This window comes from Coptis chinensis, chromosome 4 (genome assembly GCF_015680905.1).
Source record: "Coptis chinensis isolate HL-2020 chromosome 4, ASM1568090v1, whole genome shotgun sequence".
In the NCBI taxonomy this organism is placed as follows: Eukaryota; Viridiplantae; Streptophyta; class Magnoliopsida; order Ranunculales; family Ranunculaceae; genus Coptis; species Coptis chinensis.
This window is the reverse complement of record NC_141459.1, coordinates 17025458-17050900: the sequence shown is the minus strand read 5'-3', so window position 1 is coordinate 17050900 and position 25443 is coordinate 17025458. Positions and strand designations below refer to the sequence as shown.

Here is a 25443-nt window from a genome sequence, read left to right as displayed (position 1 = left end):
CCTAGCCACCTGCTCTCCTTCGGAACTCTTTGCGCCTGTTTCGGAGTGTATCACCTCGACCACCCATCTCTCCGGAGAGAACTCACTACTATGTCCGGAGTGTCGCCCCTGTATTTTTCCTTCTCATAACTCACTACAATGTCCGCGGAGGGTCTCGATCGACCATAAGCTCTCCTTCATAGAAATCTCTATCATGTCCGCGGAGGGCTCATCCCCGTTGTCTCTGCGCTGGGTGTGGAGAGTCGGATGAGGGGCAACTCTACTTGCTCGAGGTTTGACTCGGATCTCATGTCCGCGGAGGGCTCATCCCCCTATCTATCGCTCTCGGGAGTGGAGTCGATGAGGGGTAACTCTCGCTTGCCCCGGGTTTGATTTCGAGGGGATCTCATGTCCGCGGAGGGCTCATCCCCGTTGTTCGGATCTCATGTCCGCGATATCTCTTTGCATCTCCGGGACCGGGCTCAACCAGGCTCTGGGGCTACTCTATTTGACCAGCCTGTCTCTTGCCTTTCTGTCCCGCGAAGGGCTCATCCCACCCCGCGGGCTCACTCGAGCTCTCGCCTGTTGGGGCTCTCTCATTGCCTCATGTATCTCTAGCATCTTTGGTCTGCGGAGGGCTCATCCCACTCCACGGGCTTGACTGGGTTGTCGCCGGTTGGGGCTCTCTCATTGCCCCATGTATCTCTAGCTTCTCTGATCAGCGGAGGGCTTATCACACTCCGCGAGCTCGCTCGGGCTCTCGCCTGTTGGGGCTTTCTCATTGCCCCATGTATCTCTAGCATCTCTGATCTGCAGAGGACTCATCCCTCGGGCTCCAGCTCGGACGGTTGGGGCTTTCTCATTGCCTCATGTATCTCGGTTGAGGGCTCTCTCATTGCCCCATGTATCTCTTGCCCTAGTATCTCTAATCTCAATCCGTGGAGGGCTCATCCCACTCCGCGGGCTCGCTCAGACTCTCGCCTGTTGGGGCTCCCTCATTGCCCCATGTATCTCTAGCATCTCTGATCCGTGGAGGGCTCATCCCACTCGCGGGCTCGACCGGGTTGTCACCGGTTGGGGCTCTCTCATTACCCCATGTATTTCTAGCATCTCTGATCCGCGAAGGGCTCATCCCACTCCGCGGGCTCGAACGGGTTGTCACCAGTTGGGGCTCTCTCATTGCCCCACGCATCTTTAGCATCTCTAATCCGCGGAGGGCTCATCCCACTCCGTGGGCTCGACCGGGTTGTCGCCGATTGGGGCTCTTTCAGAAACTGGTAGTGATGATCTTGACCCAGAATTCTTGATAGTATAAACATCTCTTCCCTTTGCTACTAGACATAGGCCCTGGGGCCTTCGAAAGGAACTGCGCTTGAGTTTGTTCTGCCTGAAGCTGATTTTGCATTGGTATATTGTTAACAATGGATCTATAATTATTCTTACCATCGGATATCGATATCCTGAATTAACCTCGATAGTTGGTTCCGGCCTCGGCTTTCTTTGACCAAGAAGCAAGGAATTTGCTTGACTATGAGATACCATAACTCCATTCTCTGCGGCTTGTCTTCTTCGACCATACATCAACCTTCTTGCAAGGATCCTCGAGATTGATCCACTAGCTTTTCTACACCAGATTGGTTACCCATTGAATTAGCTTGCAAATTATCATTGGCAAAGTGCTTTTTGTACACATAGGTCTTGGCCTTCTTGTCTATTTAATGAACCTTCCTTGTTACGATTGAAAGAGTATGAAGCGGAATAGAGGGCTGAACATACGACATAGATGGAGGACCCGATGGAAAAATTCCACGAGACAGCGGGGATGCATATCTGAGATGACCGAATTGGAAGAAAGGAGCCCGGGGGCGAATCGAGTCGGTGATTATGACGATGATGCGGATGGAGAGGCATCGTATCGAACCAATTTGTATGGTGGAATAGGAGATGGTATCGGGGAGGACCGGAGAACAAGCAAAAACTGAAGCTTAAGAATCGTCGGGTTGCTTTGAAGCAATGAGAAATAGTTGACATGGCTGGCTGAGTTGTCAAAGAAGGTATAGCGTGGTCCACCGGATGATGCAACGGGTCACGAGGTGGTGTACTTGAAATACTTGGAGCTACGAATTGCGTTTACAAGACAAGCGGCAGCCGGTCTGGTGAGCTATGGTCGGCATCCACAAAGTGAAGACCAACATCGGAGACAACTTTCTCTATTTTCGGAACCAATTTAGAAGTCTCCAATATCACTCTAGAAGAACTACTTTTCGGTTTGAAGGTTTTCTCGATACCAACCACCTCATCAAGAGGTCCCACTTCTTCTAAATCCCAAGAAGAAATTTGTATCCCAATTTTCCTTTCTTCATTCTTAAAGATTCTTTTCGGAATCATCACCATTGGCATTACAACATCAACACTCTCATCAAACCCGAAGACAAATGCAAATCTTTCAAATTCTTGGGGCAGACCAACATTCTCATCATCACCTTCAAACACATCTTCAGTTAGAGATAGAACTTGTGGCCATCAAGTGGCACCTTCACCTTCGTCAATTAGACAAACCTCCTCCCTTCTGCAGCAATTTGCAATGATGGTGACTCACCCGAATCTTCCAAGTCATCATGTGAAAGATGGGTAGGTGATGTGGGAGGACTAGAAACAGAGAGAGAAGACTGTGAGTCACATCTTGAGTAGCATCCTTAGCTCCGTTTCGGGTCTGGGAGATTGTATCCTCTTTACGGTAATCTGCCATTCTAGAGTGATCAAGCTCCTCCACGATAGCTAGCCTCATATCTTGCGTAGAATAGGGTCACTTCTTCTACCGGTGCATGATGGTAGCTCGGCTCACTATCGAAACACCGAGGAACTATGGGGTTCAATCTGTGCTCGAAGGTATTCTTATGCATAGAAGCCCGATTGATGGAGGTGGGAAGCACACGCGGCTGTCTCATAGAATGCCTTGACTTCACAAAAGACGAAAACCCATCGAATCGAATTACGATCTGATCTTTCCGGATAAGAAGAAGGATGATTACCATAAACGACTAATTCCCCATCCCACATCATGAAATTCGGGGTTAAGCGTCGAGTTTCTGTTGAAATGATCTCCGTCTCCGATGAAGGTTCCACCTATTTCCTCTTGAATGAGGGAATTCATCAACCATCGGAGGCTCGGTATTCCCCTCTTGAAGATGTTTTTGCAGGTATGGCGGATGGTCCTCCATAAAATTCCTTTCTACCAAATGCTCTCCAAAGACTAAATGGATCTCACCTTGGACTACGGTAACCGTTCTCTTGATCCCGCCTAAAATGAGACTTGAGTTGTTTCCATTATCATATAAGTCCCTCCTCCATGAAGTCGAAGGATTTCCTCGGTCCGAAAAGCGGAATCTCCATCTCTCAGAAAACCCGGGGCCTAGAATTAATCTCAATGATCTATTCATAATAGAGGAATCGAGGATCACGAGAACTTGTAATTCGTTCAACCATTCGGCTCACCATCTTCCCAATCAGCGACATCTGAAACCCTAGGGACATCCTTTTCTTGAAATACTCGACACCCTTTCATCTCTAAATGCAGTAAGAAAAGTCATTCTCCTTCGCCCTTACGCTTTTGCCTCCTAGCAATTCTTGCCTCCAACTCAAAAGTTTTTGTATGGCAAGCCTCTTTCCTTCTTTCCTCCTCCGTGAAGCCTCCTTTTTTTCCTCTTCCCTAGTTGTCTTCTACGCTCTTCAGCCCTTCACAACTTCCAATCGTTCATGTTCATGCGCGCCCTCAAGCGGCCTCTCTTGCTTCTTCTTGACTCTTCTTCGCCGTTTTTCCTCTTCCCTTGATATACGCTCTCTCTCCTCCTCTTCTTTCCTAGCAAGCTCCAAGGCCCTCTCCTGTTCATCAATTACCCATTGCTCCCAATCTCCATCTTGAAAAATAAAATCTTAGCTTCCTCTAACTTCTGAACCTTACAAAGACCACGTATAAGAGCATTAAAAGTCATAACAGTTGGAAAACATTTCTTCTTCTCCATCTCTTCAAAAATCTGTTGTGCCTCCCCTTCTAGACCTTGGTTACACAGACCACAAATAAAAATAGTGTAAGTTGCAGCGTCAGGAAAACTTTCATGCTTTGATATCTCTTGTTTAAGAGACCGAGCCTTATCCATAAGCCCCGCATCACAGAAACCCTTGATCAAAGTATTATAGCAATACGTATTAGGAACCAAACCCCTCTCACTCATCTCAGTTAAAAACGTTAATGCCTCCTCAACTTTACCCGCTTCCGAATAACCTTTAATCATGACAGTATAAAACACAACATCAGGAACAATATTTTCCTTCAAAACCGTCCTATACCATTCACACGCCTCATCAAAGCTCCCAACTCTAAACAACCCATTGATCAAAGAACTATATGCATTCAACCCAATAACAAACCCCTCCTTCAAGAAACCAATAAGACTAAGAGACTCATCAACTTTACCAACTTTACATAACCCATCAATCAAAGCATTGTAAGTAACAATATTAGGACAAACACCATTCAACTTCATACTATCCAACAAACTCTTCGCCTCGTCAGTTCTATTAACATGACATAAACCCGAAATAACAACAGTATAAACCATAGTATCAGGACTAACTCCTTTTTCCACCATTTCATCAAACAACTGTATCGCATCTTTCGTTTTCCCAACTTTACAGAAACCATGAATCAGTATACCAAAAGTAGACCGGTTCGGAAAACACCCAGATTTCAACATTTGATTATAAACAGCCAATGCTAATAAAAACACTTCTTTCTCAACTAACAAATGTAATACAATATTAAAAGTAAATGTATTAGGAACTGAATTAAACTCTTTCATCTTACCAAAACACTCCACAGCTCTCTCCTCCAATCCCGCTTTCTCATAAGCTGTAATTAAAATCTACATTACTTTGGTTTTGGAGCCAAAGACGGGATTTGAGATTTGAAACTTGAAACCACACCCATTTGTTTTGGGTTGGTTCGATCCTTGATCCTGTGTTCTCTCTGTGTTCATCAGCAAAGTCAGCCGGACCCACTGCTTTCGTAGACAAAGTTAGGTGGATTCCTCATCCTCAACGAATGAATGTTTAAGTCGAGTATTTGACTTTGAAAATAGTTAATCGGTTCGGTAGAAGTCCCCGGCGTCCCCCCATGACGGGCGCCATTTTTCGACCATAATCGCGACCTATAGTTTTATTAGTACTCGGCTCTCATTTTGGATCGGCTGCACCAATTTGGTTGCCTACGTACCCATTTCGGGATCAAGCCGCCGTAGTTCACCTCTCTCCTCACCCCTCTCTGCCTCTCTTCCTCCTCTTACATTTCCTCTCCTCTCTCTTCCTTTTTATATCCCCTCTCTTAGGTTTACCTCATGGGGCCTAGTCTAGTCTTGGACCTTTCTCTTAGCTCAACACATACTGTGGTCTGGGCCTTATCTCTTGGCCCAGTACCTATGTGATACATCCTTGAATATGGCTACTACAGTGTGTCCTTTGTGCGCGTCTTTCCATGTATCTCTGCGATTTGCAGAATTTCATTCACCTTGTTTACTCTGGCAGTTAGTTCCCCTTTTTTGTCTCTCAATGTCTAAGTTTCTTCTCTCAGACTTTTGACACCCAACTGATTAAGCGCACGAGTCAGTACGTTTCCAACAGCTGCTCCAACTACTGCTCCAGCAACTTCCATACCTGTCATGACAATACATTATTGGTTGTTAATTAAAGTGACGAGACATGATAGAGTTACTCCAGTAGGATGTACGTAAAATACATAACATTAAGTAAATAGAGAATGTGAATGAGTTAAAGAATCTCACTTGCTTGGGCAGTTCGTTGTTCTCTGAACCTCTAATAACAAGAACCAAAGGAAAACGTTTAAGTACGAAATGGATATCGATCTGCACATTTAAAATCATGTAAAGGCGGAGATTAGTAGATAAACATACAAATGGAACTTAGGATAATTAATACTTTTTAACAGTTTTAAAAGATAGCCATTGTTGAACTTCATCACTAGAATTGGTTAGCTCAAAAAGAGTTTAAGTTTGCAAAACATGGTTGTTAACATTTAACAATGAATGACGACGATTTAAAAAAAAGGAGAGTAATAATCAAGTACGTGTACAATAACAACTAACATGGACGAAGAAAAATTGTAATAAACTGATCTTATAATAAAATTGATCGAGTGATGTTAACTGTTAAGCTGAGCAGACCACCACAAAGAAGTTACGGAAATATCTCTCCTCTGTGTATAGCATTACATAATAAAACCATGACCATCCTGGATGTTAATTATACATGAAGTGAAGAAAAGCACTGTACGTAGAAGAGAATTTATAGTATATATAATATATAGAGCTGACCTTATAGTTGGTAGGAACTGATGTTATAGACCGGATGGAATAATAAGCTGATCTGATCAGGAAAGCACACTCTTGGATCTCTCTGTATTACAAAATGAAGAAGCCAACTCTGTTTCTTCACTCTAGAGAAAGTAGTTTGCGTAGCTTGCACGCAGTGATATTCTTCCAAGTCAAAAAAGGTGGCTGGATTTTAGATATGAGGCGCACCAATAGGCGTGGGTAAATCTTGTGTTATCCAGAAGACATAAATATGATAATGGGTAGAAATAAAATGGTAACTTTTAGAATTATGGAAGCTTTAATTTACAGATTTTACGAAAGAAAGAAAAGAAGTTGGATGTCTGCTTTCAATGGCAGCGAACCTTATCCCAAGCCCATCACCTCCACCTCACTCTCACCAATGCACCATCACCAGCAGTTGGTCCCATATTTCCTTACCACTAACTAAACCTAACTTCCCTTTGTTCTACTCCTTCAGCTACTTCTTTATCAGAAGAAGTCCCAAACCAGACTGGCATCACCAGTGAAGATGAACAAAAGCTTCCCCCAAGGTTGATGGTTTTTGTGTTTCTTCCATTTTGCAAAATATTTCACTTAGCTAGTTACTATTTGCATTTTGTTAATTAAATTGGTTAAGAGAAGAAGTACAGAGAAAATTGTCTTCTGGTCATGTTGAATGATTTGTTTCCAGGGGATGCAAGTCTTGTGGAAGGGAGGAAATGGAAAGGGGATGCAATGGCGAGGGTAGGATTCAAGGTGGGACAGCGACTGTCCCTGGTTTTGGTTGGTGGCCTATAAAGGCTTACAGGTCATGCCCAGGATTTGTAGAATCTGGTGGAAGGTATAGACGGCATGGTGAGGTCGCCTGGGGAAGGGGAGTTAGGGAAGCAACAAGCGTCGACCAAGTCCAACCAAGGTAGAATCTATTTGCACATCTATCCTTGCATTGGACTGTCTTGTGCTAGTTTAATTTTGCGATTTTCCATTATGCTGCTGATGTTGGTAGAAACGATTGAAATACGAGGATGAATACGTAGTGGCCTGGTGGATTATAGAGGCTCACCTTGTTCTCGGGCTATATAATGATGCAGGAGCATCCCTTCCGTTGTAGTCATCTACAGCAACATGGGTAACGTTACTAGCAATGCTCATTGCTATCTTGAAGCTTACTTTCTTCAACAAAAACAAGATATTATCTAAGGACACCACGTCACCATTGGACTTCAGAATGTAGAGTTTAGACAGAACTGATACGTTTCGCACTGTATGTGCGCCTTAATTAGACAATTTAAGAAGAGAAAAGAAAAATATGGAGGCACTGCACCTTGATGAATTAAGTTAGTCTGGCATAAGAACTGTCAATAAGATGGTACATTCAAAATATTCCTAACAACAAGCGCGTACAAAAACACACAGCATCACGCAAGGCCACTAATTAAGGTTTACTCCTGGTACAAATGAGTTCTCTACGAGGGTTACAAGAAGATGTCGTCAAATTACAGCCAAAGAAGTGGAATTGAGGCCTAGGGGTTGCAACTTGCAATATTACATTAGAAACTGTCCATATTTGCTCTTCAGGGAACTTCATCAAGCACAACCTATCCCTCGTAGTGTCCATTATACAGAATTGGTGAATATTTGTGCGTACATTGACTTGAAAAAGGTTCTGTAATCAGGGTGTTCTAACTCATCGGAAGCAAATAGAGACTAATTCCACAGAAACTCGAACAGTAATGCAAAGATGGTGAAATCTTATCTGCATGCAATTACAATCACCAGATTATCATACACAATTTAATCCGAGACAAGTCAGCCATATAGACAGAAGTGAATTGAGTCATAGCTCCAAGAGATCATATAGCACTCGTATTTGCAGCAAAAAAGAAGAATAGAGAAGCTAGCAGGAGACACTATCTGCAAATAGACTCTGCTTGTTGCTGTTTCTGAATAAGGCCAGCTTAAATTCCTCCTGATCACGAGATTCAATTAAAATGGACGTTGGGCTTAAATAAATTATATACCAAACCAAAACAAATTAAATGTTGAAAATTAAATTATACGAAAAATAACATCATAAAATATATAATAGAAAATGAAAAAAAAAAAAAATAACGGCAAAACAATAATGACAAATATTTTAAAACATATATAATACTAAATGAAACTAACGTCAAAGAACACTACTAAAAGAAGGGCTTTCTGTGTCACTTTTTAAGTGACACAAGAAGTCACTTGTGTCACTTTTGAAACTAATTCTGAAGTGACCTATAAGCCCCCGACACATAAAGTTTTACCAAAAGTGACACAAAAGCCTTACTAAATGTGTCACTTTTTGTTAATAAAAGTGACACTTAAGAATAGCCTCTTGTGTCACTTTTTTAAGAAAAATGTCACGATCTTTGTCTCAAAAGTGACACTAGTTGTATCCGTTTAGGACGAGTGGGACATAATTTCGTTAAAAGTGACACATTAAGTATATCTTGGTTGTGTCACTTTTGGACCAGGAAAGTGAGACATAAAATACGTCAAAAGTGACACATTAAATATACTGGTTGTGTCACTTTTAGACTAAAGTGAGACATAAATGCGTCAAAAGTGACACATTAAATATATTAGTTGTGTCACTTTTGGACAAGATGAGACATAAACACGTCAAAAGTGACACATTAAGTATATCTTAGTTGTATCACTTTTTTGGACCGTGAGTGAGACATAAAATCGCCAAAAGTGACACATTAAATTATCTTAGTTGTGTCACTTTTAGACCAAGTGAGACATAAGAATGCGTCAAAAAGTGACACATTAAGTATCTTGGTTGTGTGGCCACTTTTTAGAATTTTTAAGTGAGACATAAGAAATGCGTCAAAAGTGACACATTAAATTATCTTAGTTTGTGTCACTTTTGGACCAGAAATGAGACATAAATCGTCAAAAGTGACACATTATCTTACTAGTTGTGTCACTTTTGGACCGAGAGCGAACATAAATCGTCAAAAGTGACACATTAAATATCTTAGTTGTGTCACTTTTTGGATGAGAATGAACACAAAAATGCGTCAAAAGTGACACAAATGCCCCTTTACTACTTCTTGTGTCACTTTTGGGAGTCAACTCCATATAACTTCGTAGATGAAAAAGAAAGCGACACACAAGAGTAGTGGGTTGTGTCACTTTTAATAGATATTATGTCACTTTTTCCAAAGTGAGACAAATGAAAATAATTTTTTTTAAAAACATTTTCTCATTTTGTATTCGATCGTATTCATTTCTCAACCTTGCATCCTATCGTCATAAACAAAATCCCATTAACTTTGTTTTATGACAAACAACATCCACATACATTTATCAAAACATCACAACCAAAATAACTTTAACCCCGCTTTATGATACGTAAAACAACATCCACTCGAGAAAGAAAGAAACAATATTCAAAACAATTAACTTCTATTGATTTCATCGATCAAACCAAGTATTTATCATCTAGTTTGACTCCCAACAAAAGAAGCCATTCCAATACCAAAAGAATCACAATTAAAAAAAAAAACTACATAACGCCAATACTATCCTAGCAATATCTTAGCTTGTTGTGCGCACTTCCAACACCAAAAACCTAGCTGCAATCTATTCATATGTTAATCGATCCATGACACCTACATCATATCATGAAGTCGTCATTCCACTATGATTAGTATATAAAATTAAAAAGCAAGTGAATCAAAAAGAGTATATTGTACAAGTAAAAAAAAAAAAAACGATAAGAAAAGTATATATACATAAACAAAGGGAAAATATGGAAGCCCACTTACCCAAATTAACTACTCGATAAATTGTTGGATAAAGTCGATGAATTCAAGACGAAGTTCATCTATTTCAATGGTGTAACTCTTCTTGCTAGAGAACTCCAAACCGTCGAATTTAAAAAATATATTATAAATATTATGAAAATGAATAATGCAGGCAATGCATTGCCTACCATATTTACAAATGCACCAATTTATAACTACCTCAGAACTATACTCCAAAGGAGGTGCATGGTCTTCATCATTGGACTTGTGTCTAACTGGGAATTTTCGAACAAAATGCAATCAAATGTGATGATAGTAATAATGTGGACAATCAAAATTCACCACCTATTTCACATGTAAAATGGAAAATAGGCATATCGTTAGGGAGTTGGAAACAATCCGCTCCATCTTCAATTCATCTCAAGTTGCGTAGCTTCGGGCCTTCTATTTGTTCATTATCTTTGCGACAAGTCAAGCATAAAGACTACAACAAGTCTTATAACCAAAATTTACATAAACGTAATCAAATGGTCAATGCAAATGGAGGCAACTTACATTGCGACTCAAAGTTTCGGACGAGGAAACTCAAACTTTACTTGTATTCAAGGAACACCACCATACGAGAAGTGAGTCAAGTGACGAAGGTGTAGTTTTATTATTGATTTAGCAAAACAGGTTACAATCAAAAGTGACTTCCATAAAGGGACGACGGTTAGCTCAAATCTAGGCTTCGGAGAGGACCACATTTAATGTAACGTGTTCATGCACGCTTAAAACCGGTTTCAACCTTTTAATAAGTCAACTGAAGAAAACATAGAAATTTTTTGTCCACTTAAGCACCTAAGCTTAAAGGCACTTTTATTATTACTCTATCAAAATTCAAAAGTATGGACGTATGATGTTTGCTTCTTCTCTTTTCTTTTGTTTCACCACAGGTTATTGGTTCTTAGTTACGCACCCCAAATGATAATTTTAGCTCTATAAATAATTATGAAATTACATTCCGTGATTCTTGATACAATATGAATGAAGAAAATAGGAATGTTAAAACATACTGCTTTTCTTGATACAAATAGGATTGCTAAAAGCTACACTTGAAGCAATAAGTGTAATTCAGCTAGTCCTTGGTGCATGCATAATACCACTGCCACATTGCGTTCGGTGACTACAATACAAGTTAAGACATGGATGGATTCGATCGTGGGTGTGTCAATCATAATGTAAGTAGAAGACACCATTGTCTAAGCAACAACACCAATAACCATATTGAACCATCTGTCTAAACATCTTGACAAATAAATGCATTTCCCCCACAATTCCTTAACGCTCATTTGAAAAGATATCTTTGGTTTTAGCGGTTTCCATCATCTGATTAAGAATATATAAGTAGATATGAAAGAGAGATATTCATTTTACCTATAGTAATTAAGCTAACGTTTTTTTTTAAAGAAAAACTCATATTTTCCACAAAGCTTTGCTTATATATAATCTATTGTCTACCAAACATTTCTTTGTGCATATCTTGAGAAAATTGATTGAAAGGTGAGATATCAAAATCATCGATAGACCCTTGAGACTCTCGAGGGCTTTTAAAAGATGAAAGGAAAGTTGAAGAAATGGATTGGGCTATGAATTATGATACAAGTCAAGGTAAGTTTTGCACCAATTACAAGATAATAAGTAACACAAGGGAGTCCTGAAATCAACTATAAAAGCATCATGATATATTCATTAGTGTCAAATAACTAACTGTAACTTACAAGATAGCGTTGATCCGGGGACGAGATGTATCCGTAACAGTCCACCGCAAGCTTTTTGCAAGAATATCCTTCTGAACTTTCCAGTCCTTCTCCACATTGTAAATCTTAATATGACTTCCCTATATATATATATATAAAAGGGAGTGAGAATACATAGTCGATATTAAGTTGAATACAAAATGAATAACAGCAAGAATGAATTAAATTCAGTACCTGTGAACCAGCAACAAGAAGTGAACCATCAGCAGAGAACTGAGAAACATAAGCTCGAGTATTAAACCTATCAATCTCCCAAGCTGTCTGACTTTCTGACACAGACATATAAATGAAATAAAATGTATGGCAAAAGGTCTACCTATACGCCGGAGAGAAGTAACAACGTATGAGAGTACGCAAGACAGAGTGGCCTCTGTATGTGGATAAAGACTGATCACAAGGATGCTTCATATTTCTTGCCCTAGGTGGGTACTCCATCCATCTGTAATCCCATTCATAGTTTCTAAATTGCATACCACTGTCAATAGAGCAAAAGTATGTTAGCAAAGAAGATAAGATCAGCAAGCAAAGTATTATTTTTATCTTTTATAATAAGTTTACTACTAGAAGATGCACATACCTACTACTACTACTACTAGCATTAGATGGCATTTTCCTGATGTCCCAAAGTTTGATGGTCTGATCTTTTCCATTTGATATAAAATAACGACCATCTCCACGACTATCAATAAATGTAATGCCTTCTAAATGGCCCATCAAGACCCCTGCTGGCTTTCCTTTTCCTATACAACGCCTGTCCCACACCTGAAAGTGACAGTAAGATTCTCAGTCCCTTAAGGAAATAAGGATCTAATGAACTTAACTTGCTTGGGAAAAACCACTTCACATAAATCAGTCATCTACACTGACCAGTGACATAAATCAATCAATTAGCATATACACGGTAACATAATATGGATCAAACACCTTCTACTTTTCTTATCAGTATAAAATGAGGCTCCAGTATTGATATGGCTCCTACAACATCCCATAAGGTGTTCATGTCTATGAGATGGTATGAACGATTGACAAGTATATATATATATATATATATATATATTACTAAGTAAGTTCCTTCTATTAATTGCAATAAAGTATGTCGCTCCTAGGAGGGAACCTATCCAAATGGTGATCTAAAATACAGTCCCCTAGCCATGTGTATGAACAAAGACAACACTGAAAATATGAGAAACTATGTCTCAGTTCACCAATAATAACAACCTTATTACATCCCTATGTAACATGAACTCACCATATTTCAAAAACAATCCATGTCGGATATGTATCCACGTGTCCGTGTCTGCCACATATTGTATGTGATATACCTCAATTGTTTGACATTTCGCCATGTCGGACACGGACACACCTATCTGTGTCAATGTAATTTAGTTATATACAGGTCAATCCTCATAAGGACCAACTTTTACCCTTCCCCATTTCTATGTTCTTGTTTATTAGACATAACCATGCCTTTCGTTATCCAGGAATATTCTGCTCTAGTCAGTATATGTACAATTAATCCCTAATGAAGTAACAGTGTTCAATAAAAGCAGCGGAGTGACATGTTTCATACACTGTATGTGCTACTTATGTAGGGACCTTGCTCTCTGATCCAATGGCTTCATCCACAGCAAGGACTACTTGTGCAGGGACCTTGCTGTTTGATCCAATGTTTACTGTATATTCATCCAGCTCATTTAAAATTTTCAATGTGAGGAATAATATATGCTGCATCTATTCCTCAGTTTACTTTAGAATGGCTAGCTACAATCTTGTCAATATGTGATTTGTATCTAAGAGTACACAAAGAGTGTGTCCGAAATCTTCACATGTAAGGTTGTCATCATCATTTACTTTCGGTGTCGTGTCTGTGTGTAGAAGAGTGTTAAATTGTGGTCAAAGCTCTATTTGAGACAGACAATTAGATAACTTGCAAACAGCTGTTTACAATAAAAATAAATCGAAGGCAAACACTATTTTTGTCGCAAAGAATGCAAATGATCGTAACAGTAGAAACACTCTTCTACAGATTATCTTTGCTTGAAAGTTAATGTGTAAACAAGACGGTAATAGGCTTTTTCACAGCTAGCACACCACATGGAGAGAACTGTAGAGTACTTCCTACTCTATAGCTTTAAACATGATGAGGTATTGTACATTACCTTGCAAAGATTATCATCACTTCCAGAATAAATGAGATGGCCAGTTTCATCAGCAAAGCACACTGTATTAACGTCAGACTGCAAAGAAAACAAAATTAATATTCAGCTACTTCTGCACAGCTATTTCAAAGATATCACTGATATGCACTTCATCTTTAAGAATGGAAAAACTCTTACAGAACACCAATCCACCATACTTTCAAGCACCATTGATTAAACAAAAGTAGTTGAGATCGAACCACCGAAAACAGGATCACGTTATATACAAAAAACCAGAATAACTTAATTTGTTGAGCATAGTTACAACTGACAAAAAATCCACCTAAGACAACCCCACAGTGAGATCATGTAAGGCAATGTAACACGAAATGGGCCATTGCAGTTTCTACAGTCTGCATGGCATCAGGACATCAGGTTTTATAAATCCTAAGTTTTCGGTTTTCTTTTTTTTATTTACTTCTACAAGGGTAGGTTCGTATTCGGACAGTATTTTCTTACCAGGCATATGGTATACAAAACTTGGGTAGGTCATGAAAATTTACATTTTTGCTTCAAAAAAAAAATAATAAGGTATATGCACCAATTGTCCAGGTAAGACAAGAATTTCGTCCTGGAATTAAATTTGCAAGGCAGCCAATGAAATATGAAAAGAACCATCACACAAGCAGATTGGAGGGTTCCACAAGTCAAGTGGACAACTTGGTATATGGAATCAAGAACAATATCACTGCAGTATAGTTGATTAATATAATCACCAACTAGAACCAACTTCACCCCTTTGATTTATCAAAGGATGCATGTCCATGACTTCTCTTCTTTCGATTTTAAATCCTTCAAACCCCACCAGGCCTCACCTCACTGATGTCATAATTAACAGCAAAATTGAATTTAAAAATAATTTAATTAAAAAATTAGATTGGGTACCGAGTGGGCCGCAATTCGCAGTGTAAGCTTATTCGAAACAAGATCATAAACATATATTGAATCGTCACTACTTCCAGCTACAAGCTCTCGCCCATCAGTTGAAAATTTCACAGAGAATATCCCAAAAGAGTATTCCCCGTCTCCATCAGCAGAGAAGTCCAAACCATCGTGAATTTCCTGCATGTGGGAGGTCCAATGTTAAACACTACTTGTGTTTGGCAAAGAGAAACACTTCAGAATCTGCTCAAAAGGGCTCAAAGAAACAAATATGGATGCTCTGCGTGATGCACTTGAAAACAAACAACTTGGGTATCTGTGCGAGATAAATTTCAACATTTTTTATTTAAAGTAATCAGTATGCAGATGTAGTATTTGTATATTTTTATCATTATGTGAAGGTGATACTTGCTCTAATTCTAGCTCATGAATTTTTTTTTGTAAAGTTTGCAGGACGTTATCAAGTAGTTGACACCTGTTAGCAGTGTTATTGTAGAAATCAGCTAAACAACTAATACTAACGTTATGGTCATGTACATTCATTTAGATACCTAAAAATTCAACAGTGTCTGTGTGCTGCGCAGTGACAGAAATGGGAAAGGTTGGTCTGCACTTAGGGGTGTTAAATAGTGTCACTTGTCAAAGATAACAATCCCAGGCTCAACACCCTATCCTGTTTGGACATAGAAGTCCTCAATATTTTAAGACTGAATCAGGTTACAAAAGCCACACAACAGTACGAACAACACCCAACACTTTCAACATGATTCCATCACAGATGGGATGCATGTGAAATCAAATTTGTACTTCTATTCGGACTGGAAAAGCAAAATCAAGTTGATAGCTTCTATAAGAGCAGTTAACTTGACCTACTTGCATCCACGTTTCTCTCCAGCACTTGCCCCGATTTGCAAGTCAAATCGCAGTCATCTCTCTTGCAACTCATCTTACCGAGAACCCTTATCCAGAATATACTTATTCACTTTTCTGAACTGTTGGAGAGTTTAATTGAACCGTGTATGTGCTGGCATGATATTTTGGTCAAAGTAAAGCCTAAACCAAATCAAATTAGTAGTTGACTTTTTGGGTACCATATTTGATACATTATACCTATGTTACATGGACACGCCATATTTTGGAAAAACAATCTGTGTCGGATACATATCCTAGTGTCTGTGGCGTACACATACATATTGTATGTGATTTATCTCATTTTTTTTATATTTTACCATGTCAGACACTTCGCATCCGTATCGGATATGGACACACCTATCCGTGTTAACTTATCATTATACGTGATAGATAGGTTGTATAAGATTTACTCAGCAAAATGGAACCTTTGAGCCCTACTCTCACATTGACACTTTGAATCTCCTCTTTTCATCGTTTCTTTTCTTTTCATCCTATGTGTCTGTGGCGTACACATACATATTGTATGTGATTTATCTCATTTTTTTTATATTTTACCATGTCAGACACTTCGCATCCGTATCGGATACGGACACACCTATCCGTGTCAATGTAACTTATCATTATACGTGATAGATAGGTTGTATAAGATTTACTCAGCAAAATGGAACCTTTGAGCCCTACTCTCACATTGACACTTTGAATCTCCTCTTTTCATCGTTTCTTTTCTTTTCATCCTATGCATCAACGATGAGATTCACTTCACTCACAAGACTCCAAATGCATGATTTGGGTGTGACACATGTACACAGCTACATGTCTGTGTCTATATGGGTATGTCTATGTTTGTGTGCGTAGAGAGAGAGATTATAAAAAGAAACAAATACGATTAACTTTAGATGTGCTCAGGAGACGGTTCTGTTTTTGAGAAGTTCGGTCTTCTATGGATCCAAAGCAATGCCAGTATATCAATTAGGAAAATAATGTTAATTATAATGGAAATTTTGACAGCAGTGAAGAAAGGGTAAGAAATTACTAATTGGAGTTCCATGTGCAAATTTCGATGTTACTTCATAGTTGGTCCATTATATTCTTTCTACATCCAAAATGCAAGAATTAATTAATGAAAGTATTGCTCATCATAGATAATGAAGCAACAAAGTACATACAGTAACGTTGGCATGTGACTCTTTAGTGGCAGATCCAATATCAACAATATGGACAAACGGGGACATACTGGCATAAACCTGCAAATTAAACAACAAAGAGCGAATATTGTATATGCACAAGTCAGCAAAAGGATCAGCTTAACGTGGAAAAATAGTAATCATACAAAATCTAAAACTTAAGTTATTGGCAACCTAAAGCCTCGAAACAAGTAACATGTGGAGCTGATCAGATAGACCATCAGAATGGTAAAATGGTAAAATTGATTGAAAGGTGAGATATCAAAATCATCAGATAGACCGCAGACTCTCAGCCGCTTAAAAGATGAAAGGAAAGTTGAAGAAACGGATTGGGCTATGAATTATGATACAGGTAAGTTTTGCACCAATTACAAGATAATAAGTAACACAAGGGAGTCCTGAAATCAACTATAAAAGAATCATGATATATTCATTAGTGTGAAATAACTAACTGTAACTTACAAGATAGCGTTGATCTGGGGATAGAGATGTATCCGTAACAGTCCACCGCAAGCTTTTTGCAAGAATATCCTTCTGAACTTTCCAGTCCTTCTCCACATTGTAAATCTTAATATGACTTCCCTATATATATATAAAAGGGAGTGAGAATACATACTTTGATATTAAGTTGAATACAAAATGAATAACAGCAAGAATGAATTTAAATTGAGTACCTGTGAACCAAAGAACAAGAAGTGAGCCATCAGCAGAGAACTGAGAAACATAAGCTCGAAAGTATTAAACCTATCAATCTCCCAAGGACCATAAACAGGCAAATACCTACTAACAACATGGCGACAATCCGCAAAAGAAAACCTCCCTTTCCGGAATAATTAAACTCTCGTCCCCGCCAACATTCTAACGGTAAAACAGATGGCGAAACCCTCTCGCGGGTAAAACCCGTTTCAATATTTTACACATGAAATATTAGGGCTGACACCATTTCGATATATCATAATATGTCGGAGATATCAAGCCACTACGATCGGTATTTCCTCACCTTAACTAATAGAAAATTGGAGAACCGATTGAGGAGCTTACCAAATTGATCTTTCACTTTTGAGCTACCCACAATTAAATTGCCGAATGGCGGAACTCATCACAAAGACTTGAAAAGGGAAGGGAAAGGTTTACCTCACATGCCCGACCCTAACCGAAAGTGAAATAAGGGTGTTGAGAAGGAGGAGAATATTCCACTTGGCACTAGTTGGGCAATAAAAAAATCTTCGGTGCAGATTGGAGTTTGGGGAGTTAGTGTGTGGGAAGAAGACGGGGGGTGTAGAGAGAGAACTTCGTGCCCTTATTTTATTTGAGGGATCGTGGATTTCTATACTTATTGGGATGATGGGCACTTTAAAGCCCGTGAGCTCTAGAAAACATTTGCGTGTGTCGCTTTTTGTTCAAATTCAAAATCCGGTAAAAAGTTGGCGTGTAGTTTTATCTTTAAGTGACACATTAAATTTCTACGCTTTCGTGGCATATGACCAAAGTGACACATTAAATATCTCTAAATGTGCCGCTTCTAACCAAAGTGACACATAAACCTGATTTCAATTGTGTCACTTTTTTAACAAGTGTCACAACTAGCTAAATGTTCTAAACAAGTGACACATAAGATTTTGGTGTGTCACTTTTTTTCAATAAGTGACACGAGGCTTAAAACAAAAGTGACACAAAAAGCCCTTCTTTTAGTAGTGGAACAATTAATGGGGAATTGAAAACTGAATGCAAATGTATCGAACTAACCTCAAATAATATTTAACGGGAAATCGGAAACTGGATGCAAATACAAGCATTAAACTAATCTTAAAAAGTAATTAATAAAAAATCGGAATATGAATACAACTGCATTAAACTAATCTCAAAGAATAATTAACAGAAAATCAAAACTTGGATGCAAATACATCAAACTAATATAAAAAAATAATTGTCGGGAATTCGGAAACTGGATGTAAATGTATTAAACTAACCCTTAAAGATTAAATTAACGGAAAATCGGAAACTGGATTGAACTGCATTAATTATAAATTGAAAACATGATGCAAATTAATACATGGAACTAATTTTAAAGAATAATTAACAGAAAATCGGAAATCAGATGCAACTGTACTGAACTAATCTCAAAAAATAAAGATGCAAATACATTGAACTAACCTTAAGAAATAATTAATGAGAAATCGAAAACTGGATGCAAATTCATTGAACTAACCTCAAACAATAATTAACGAGAAATCAAAAACTATATGCAAATGCAACCTTATCAAATAATAAACGAGAAATAGGAAACTTGATGCAAATGCATTAAACGAATCTCATAGAATAATTAACGGGAAATCAGAAACTGGATGCAAATGTATTGAACTGACCTTAAAAAATAATTAACAGGAACTTGGAAATTAGATGCAAATGTATTGAACTAACCGCAAAGAATAATTAACGAGAAATCAGAAATTGGATGCAAATGTATTGAACTAACCTCAAAACATAGTTGGGTTATATGTTGTGGGAATATCCTGATAAGTATAGTTTTGCATTTACAATGATGTTTATTTTATCTCTTTTCGTATGATTGAGAACTCTTTGTTATTCAAGTAGCTTCAATATATATGAACTTCGCCTTATTAGGCAATCTCACAAAACTTCAATCAAACTTCTATTATTAAACAACAAAATGAAGTTGAAGGATTTTATCAAAGGTGAGTTATTTTTTTTTAATAGAGAGTGAGGTTTTCACGTTATAAGGAATTTGGGACGAGTGATCAATATAATATTAATATATAATAGTTCTGCATATTTGAAAATATTTTTCAGAATAATTAATATAACAACACCCGTTCGTAGATAATCTTTGAAGATTCCACATAGTGAGTTATGCATAATTTAAACAATAATTAACGGGAAATCGAAAACTGGATAATCTTCGATGATCACAGATAGTAAATCAAGCATAATTTATTTTTTTATGTCATGTTTGCTGTTTGCAAGGACACTACAGATGGATCAGTAGAAGTTGGTATTACACACCACATTAGATAATTAAAAGGAAATCAAAAACTGGATTCAAATACATAACTGAGCTCAAAGAGTAATTAATGGGAAATCGGAAATTAAACTTTATGCAAATGCAATAAACTAAACTAAACTCAAAAAGTAATTAACTAGAAATCGAAAACTGGATGCAATTGCATTAAACTAATATCAGAGAATAACTAACAGGAAATTTGAAATTGGATGCAAATCCTTGAAAAACATTTAATGGGAAATTGGAAACGGTATCCAAATATATCAAACAAACCTCAAATAATAACTAATGGGAAACTGGAAACTGGATGCAACTGCATTACTTTAACCTCATCGAATAATTGGTGGGAAATCGGATACTAAATGCAAATGCATTGAAACAACCTCAAAGAATAGTTAACGGGAAATCAGAAACCGGATGTAATTGCATCAAACTAACCTCAAAACATAAATAATCAGAAACTAGATACAGGTGTATTGAATTGACCTTAAAGAGTTATTAACGGGAAATCGAAAACTGGATGCAAATGCAATGAACTAATCTCAAAGACTAATTAACGAAACATTGAAAAATGGATGAAACTACAGTGAAATAACCTAAATGAATAATTAATGAGAAATTATAAATTTGTTGTAACTGTATTGAACTAACCTTAAAAAATAATTAACGGAAAATCGAAAACTTGATGCAAATGCATTGAACTAACCTCAAAGAACAATTAACATAAAATCGGAAATTAGATGCAACTGCATTGAACTAACTTCAAAGAATAATTAACGGAAAATCAAAAATTGGATGCAACTGCATTAAACTAAAATCAGAGGTTAACTAACAGGAAATCAAAAATTAGATGCAAATGCATTGAAATAACCTCAAAGAATAGTTAACTAGAAATCGGAAGTCAGATGTGTAACTGCATCGCACTGACCTCAAAGCATAAATAACTAGAAATTGTAAACTATCGAACTAACCTAGAAAAATAATTAACGGGAAATCAGAAACTGGATGCAGATGTATTGAACTAACCTCAAAGAGTAATTAATGGGAGATTGGAACCTAGATGCAAATGCAATGAACTAATCTCAAAGACTAATTAACGAAACATCAAAAACTAGATGCAACTGTACTTATTTGACCTTAATGAATAACTAACGGGAAATCATAAAGTGGATGAAATTGCATTGAACTAACCTTAAATAATAATTAACGGGAAATCGAAAACTTGATGCAATTGCATTGAACTAATCTCAAATAATAATTAATGAGAAATTTAAAACTGGATGCAACGTACTACATTGAACTAACCTCAAAGAATAATTAATGGAAAATCAGATGCTTGATGCAAATGCATTGAACTAATAACCCTAAAACATGTTTGTATTATATGTAGGGGGAATAAATGTCTCGACAAATATAGTTTTGCATTTTAAGTAGTGTTTATCATAATTCTTTTATTATGATTGCGAATATCTTGTTATTCAAGTAGTTTCAATATTATCTTCGCCACATTGGGCATTATAACAAAACTTCAATCAAACTTTTATTATTAAACATAACAACAAAAAGAAGTCGATGAGTTTTATCAAGGTTTGGTGCTTCCTTTAATATAATATTTTTTGCCTTATAATTTAATATAATAGTTTTTCCTTTAATATAATATTTTTTATCAAGTAGTTATGCATAGTTGCTAATATTTTTTAAAATAATTTAATATAATGACACCAGTTCGTAGGACGGGTTCGAAAGCTAGTATATCCATATAACTTGTTTTTGCCTTATAAGATTCTTTTTAAGCATGTTTTTTATACATAAATAGTTGTTATGAAGCTTTTTATGAATCCCATATTATAGAAAGGCTTAAAACATGAATTGAATTGATTTGGAAACAATCTTAGATATATGAATGCATGATCTACTTAACATATACATGATAAAATTCGATCATTTTCCATTGTATATCACGTTTTAATTATATGAGCATATTTATATTGTGAATATATTAGTAGCTATGACAGTGGCCCAATGTTAAGATATATTGTGAACACCTCATCATATTATTGTTAGTGACATTGTATAATATTATTTATGATGATGATTAAGGATCCATTGTGATTATAATGATGAAATTACACGAATTGATATAAAATTGATCATTTGGTAGTCACCACAATGAGTCAACATTGAGAAGTTGTAGATATCATTAACGTTACAATTCTAATTAATTTAGGGTGATAATGTGTACTAAAGAGTTAGATATGGAATTGACTGCCCACAGGTAGCAAGCCTATCTAATTTTGACCTACTTAATGACTTAGTCCTAAATGTAAGTGAACTCTTTGTATGTTGTGATACACGCCCATAAGTGGTTTCATAAGTATAATGCACGTTCATCATCATAATATTATGGAGTGAACACCTGGTGTGTGTTGTAGTACTCACCCACAGGTGGTATTGCAATGACACTACTATGTTTATCATTAGATTTTAATCTAAATTATAGTTATTTGTGTTAATAATCAAAGCTTTTAATGTAGTAAACATTATTTTGTTTATTATAGTCTCGATTCATATACCATAAAAATTTTATTTGTCAAAACCTAAGGTGTTGAATATTCATATTATGTATAAGTTGGTGTTCACCATAATAATTCAAACTTTAATTTGTCCTTGAATATTGACTTAAAACATTCACTTTATATATAGTTTGGTCAATGAACCAACTATGTTCTTGAATGTTATAATAGTGACAATAATTGTTGTTTGTTTATTTGATTATTTTGAGTTACCCAAAGGTAGACCACACATGTAAGGTTGAATAAATATTAAGGGATAATATGCATTTTTTGGTTAAATAAGTATAGGATATCCACATATACCATATACTTGTTTGATTATCGAATAGGGACTTTATTATTATGCATCTTAAATTTAGAGTTGAATGTAGCTAAAGGACTATCATGTCTTCTTAGTTGTGGAATGAAGAATGTATAAATCTTTAGAGAAAAAGTTTATAGAAAGATTAGCATATGATGTGATTCATTCGAATTTAAATTTGCTAATCTCATATGTGTGTGGAGTGTATTATAGAAAACAAACCAACACACAAGAAATGAAAGCCACAATAAGTATCGACATTTATATAATTTTTGCCACTTTGTATTTCGTTGTAAGATACATCTCACATAAAGATGACAATTTACATTAAGATTATGTTCCTATCTTATATAATGAATCTCTATCAGTGTGAGTCATTAAGATTTACATTATTGAGATTGTAAGCAACTAAACAAACAAGTGAAAACTATCAATGTCCTAGATTAATATTTGTTGAAGTTTTAGAAAAGCGTTGTATTTGTGATAAATACACAATACTTAGAACGCCATAGTATAATGATATTGCTGAAAGGCGTAATCGTACTTTATAGGACATGGTTATGATTAGGTTAAGTTAGTCTAATTACCCTAGTTGTTGTGGATATTTAAAGTTTTTTTTTGAAGAAGTTATGGGTTAGGATAGACCCAAACTTGTATTACTCAAAATCTAGTGTACATGTATCCATTTGCATCGTCATCCACTATTACATACAACCTTTCCTTTAAAGGACCAATATGAAATCTAACATTTTCATCCTCTGGACAACAAGCTTTAGCTACAAAATCTGCTGCTCTATTGCTTTCCCTATAGACATGCTGCACTTTCAAGTTAGAAAACATCTGTTTATGTAACCTGATCGCTTGCATTATATCCAAACAGTACCAAGGTGTGCCCTCAGTCTCATTTACAATATTTACAGCTCTCTCAGAGTCAGCATTGACATGCAAGTGCTGGAAACTCATCCTCACTGCAGTCCTCAAACCCACTTCAATACCTAGTATTTCTAAGTAAAGAAATAGACCTTTTCTTTGACCCACCACTGTACACTAGTAGAACTCGTCCATCAGAATCTCTGAACACACCACCCATACCTCATATGATTGCCTGAAGAGTACCATCACAATTTAACATGACATAGTTTGGAGGTGGTTTATTCCATTGTACTTGTTTTACCACTAAACTCCTATATTGCATATGAATGCCCAACCTATCCAACATGAGCCTTGTTGCACTAGTGTTGTCTGCTTCCTTGAGTGCCTGCTGAACGTAGAGTTTCATTTTCTTCAGAATATCCTTTAGAATCTAAGAAGAAGAGTGGTATCTCTGTTTGAACCTTCTACAGTTTCTCTCATTCCATAATGCATATATCACTGCACATGCCATTGCCCTTATCATCTCGGAATCAGTAGTGTTCTTTCTAGTTCTTCTAAATATCCAATACCATTCCTTGTTGGAGTCAATCACATTTGAATACAAACCTATGCTTCTTTTAGCTCCCGACCACACCTCCTTAGCACATGGACAATCAAAGAGAGATGGTGAGAGTTCTCTTTTGAGTTTCTGCAAAGAATGCATTCTGAGTGAGTAAGAATGTTCTTTTTAATGAGACGATCTTGAGTTGACAAGCTGCCGCTGAAGAGTTGCCACACCATGAAAGAGTGTTTGAGGACACACAGTTTGCCCCACATAAGCTTATACCATTTCACTCTCTCCTTCATTCTCTTAAGACCCACATATGCTGATTTAGTGTTATATTCCCCAGAGGGAGTAGCAGACCAAATAACTTTATCTTCCCTAAGGTGTTGTAAGATCTCTACATTCAAAATACCCTTTTTTAGTTCTCCTTCAGGTAAACTTGTGACTCCATAGTTCCACGTACTGTCCTTGGTAGATCAAATCAGCAACTGTAGCTTCCTTTGGGAGTTGTAATAGTTGCCTTGCTTCTGTATTATTATGTAAGCACTCATGAGTGCTCCATGGATGATGCCAAAGGCTAGTACTCTCTCCAGGGCCAATCAGATACTTAATAACTTTACTGCTTTCTTTATATTGTTAAGTATAGCTCTCCACACCCATGAGCAATCAGTTGTCATCTTGAGGGTCCATAAATGCTCACCTTTCAATTGATACTCCCAAATCCACTTGGTCCATAGTGTGTCTTCCTTACTTGCAATCTTGAAAACAATCCCACAATAAGCTGCAATATTCCAAGTCTTTAAATCAATAATGTTTAGACCTCCTTCTATTTTACTAAACCTGAGAGTTTCATGGTTAACTTTATGAAGTTTTCTTGTCATAGTAGGCCCTAACCATAGAAATCTATTAGTGATTTTTGAAATCATATTCAAAACCACTTATGGCAGCATAAAAGTCTTAGCCCAGTAACTAAGGAATGATTGCAATACGGATTGAATCATCTGC

General features: G+C 37.0%; 1 protein-coding gene and 2 long non-coding RNA genes across 3 annotated transcripts; all 3 read right to left on the bottom strand.

The window, feature by feature from the left end:
• Nucleotides 1–5490: 5490 nt before the first annotated feature.
• Nucleotides 5491–6522, bottom strand: LOC147502229 (uncharacterized). Its single transcript, XR_015221621.1, has 3 exons — nucleotides 6366–6522; nucleotides 5817–5897; nucleotides 5491–5688 (listed from the first exon to the last, which is right to left on the bottom strand). It is a non-coding gene; the product is annotated as an uncharacterized LOC147502229 (long non-coding RNA).
• A 3270-nt stretch (nucleotides 6523–9792) lies between these two features.
• On the bottom strand, nucleotides 9793–10271 carry LOC147502228 (uncharacterized). Its single transcript, XR_015219953.1, has 2 exons — nucleotides 10172–10271; nucleotides 9793–10015 (listed from the first exon to the last, which is right to left on the bottom strand). It is a non-coding gene; the product is annotated as an uncharacterized LOC147502228 (long non-coding RNA).
• Nucleotides 10272–11854: 1583 nt separating this feature from the next.
• Nucleotides 11855–24300, bottom strand: LOC147502227 (LEC14B protein-like). Its single transcript, XM_086604482.1, has 11 exons — nucleotides 24138–24300; nucleotides 23730–23989; nucleotides 18260–18274; nucleotides 17588–17707; nucleotides 17108–17185; nucleotides 15033–15209; nucleotides 14109–14186; nucleotides 12527–12711; nucleotides 12266–12424; nucleotides 12124–12162; nucleotides 11855–12029 (listed from the first exon to the last, which is right to left on the bottom strand). The coding sequence occupies exons 1-11, from the start codon at nucleotides 24298–24300 to the stop codon at nucleotides 11888–11890; spliced, it is 1416 nt and encodes a 471-aa protein (XP_086460608.1). The 3' UTR covers nucleotides 11855–11887.
• Between the last annotated feature and the right edge of the window lie 1143 nt (nucleotides 24301–25443).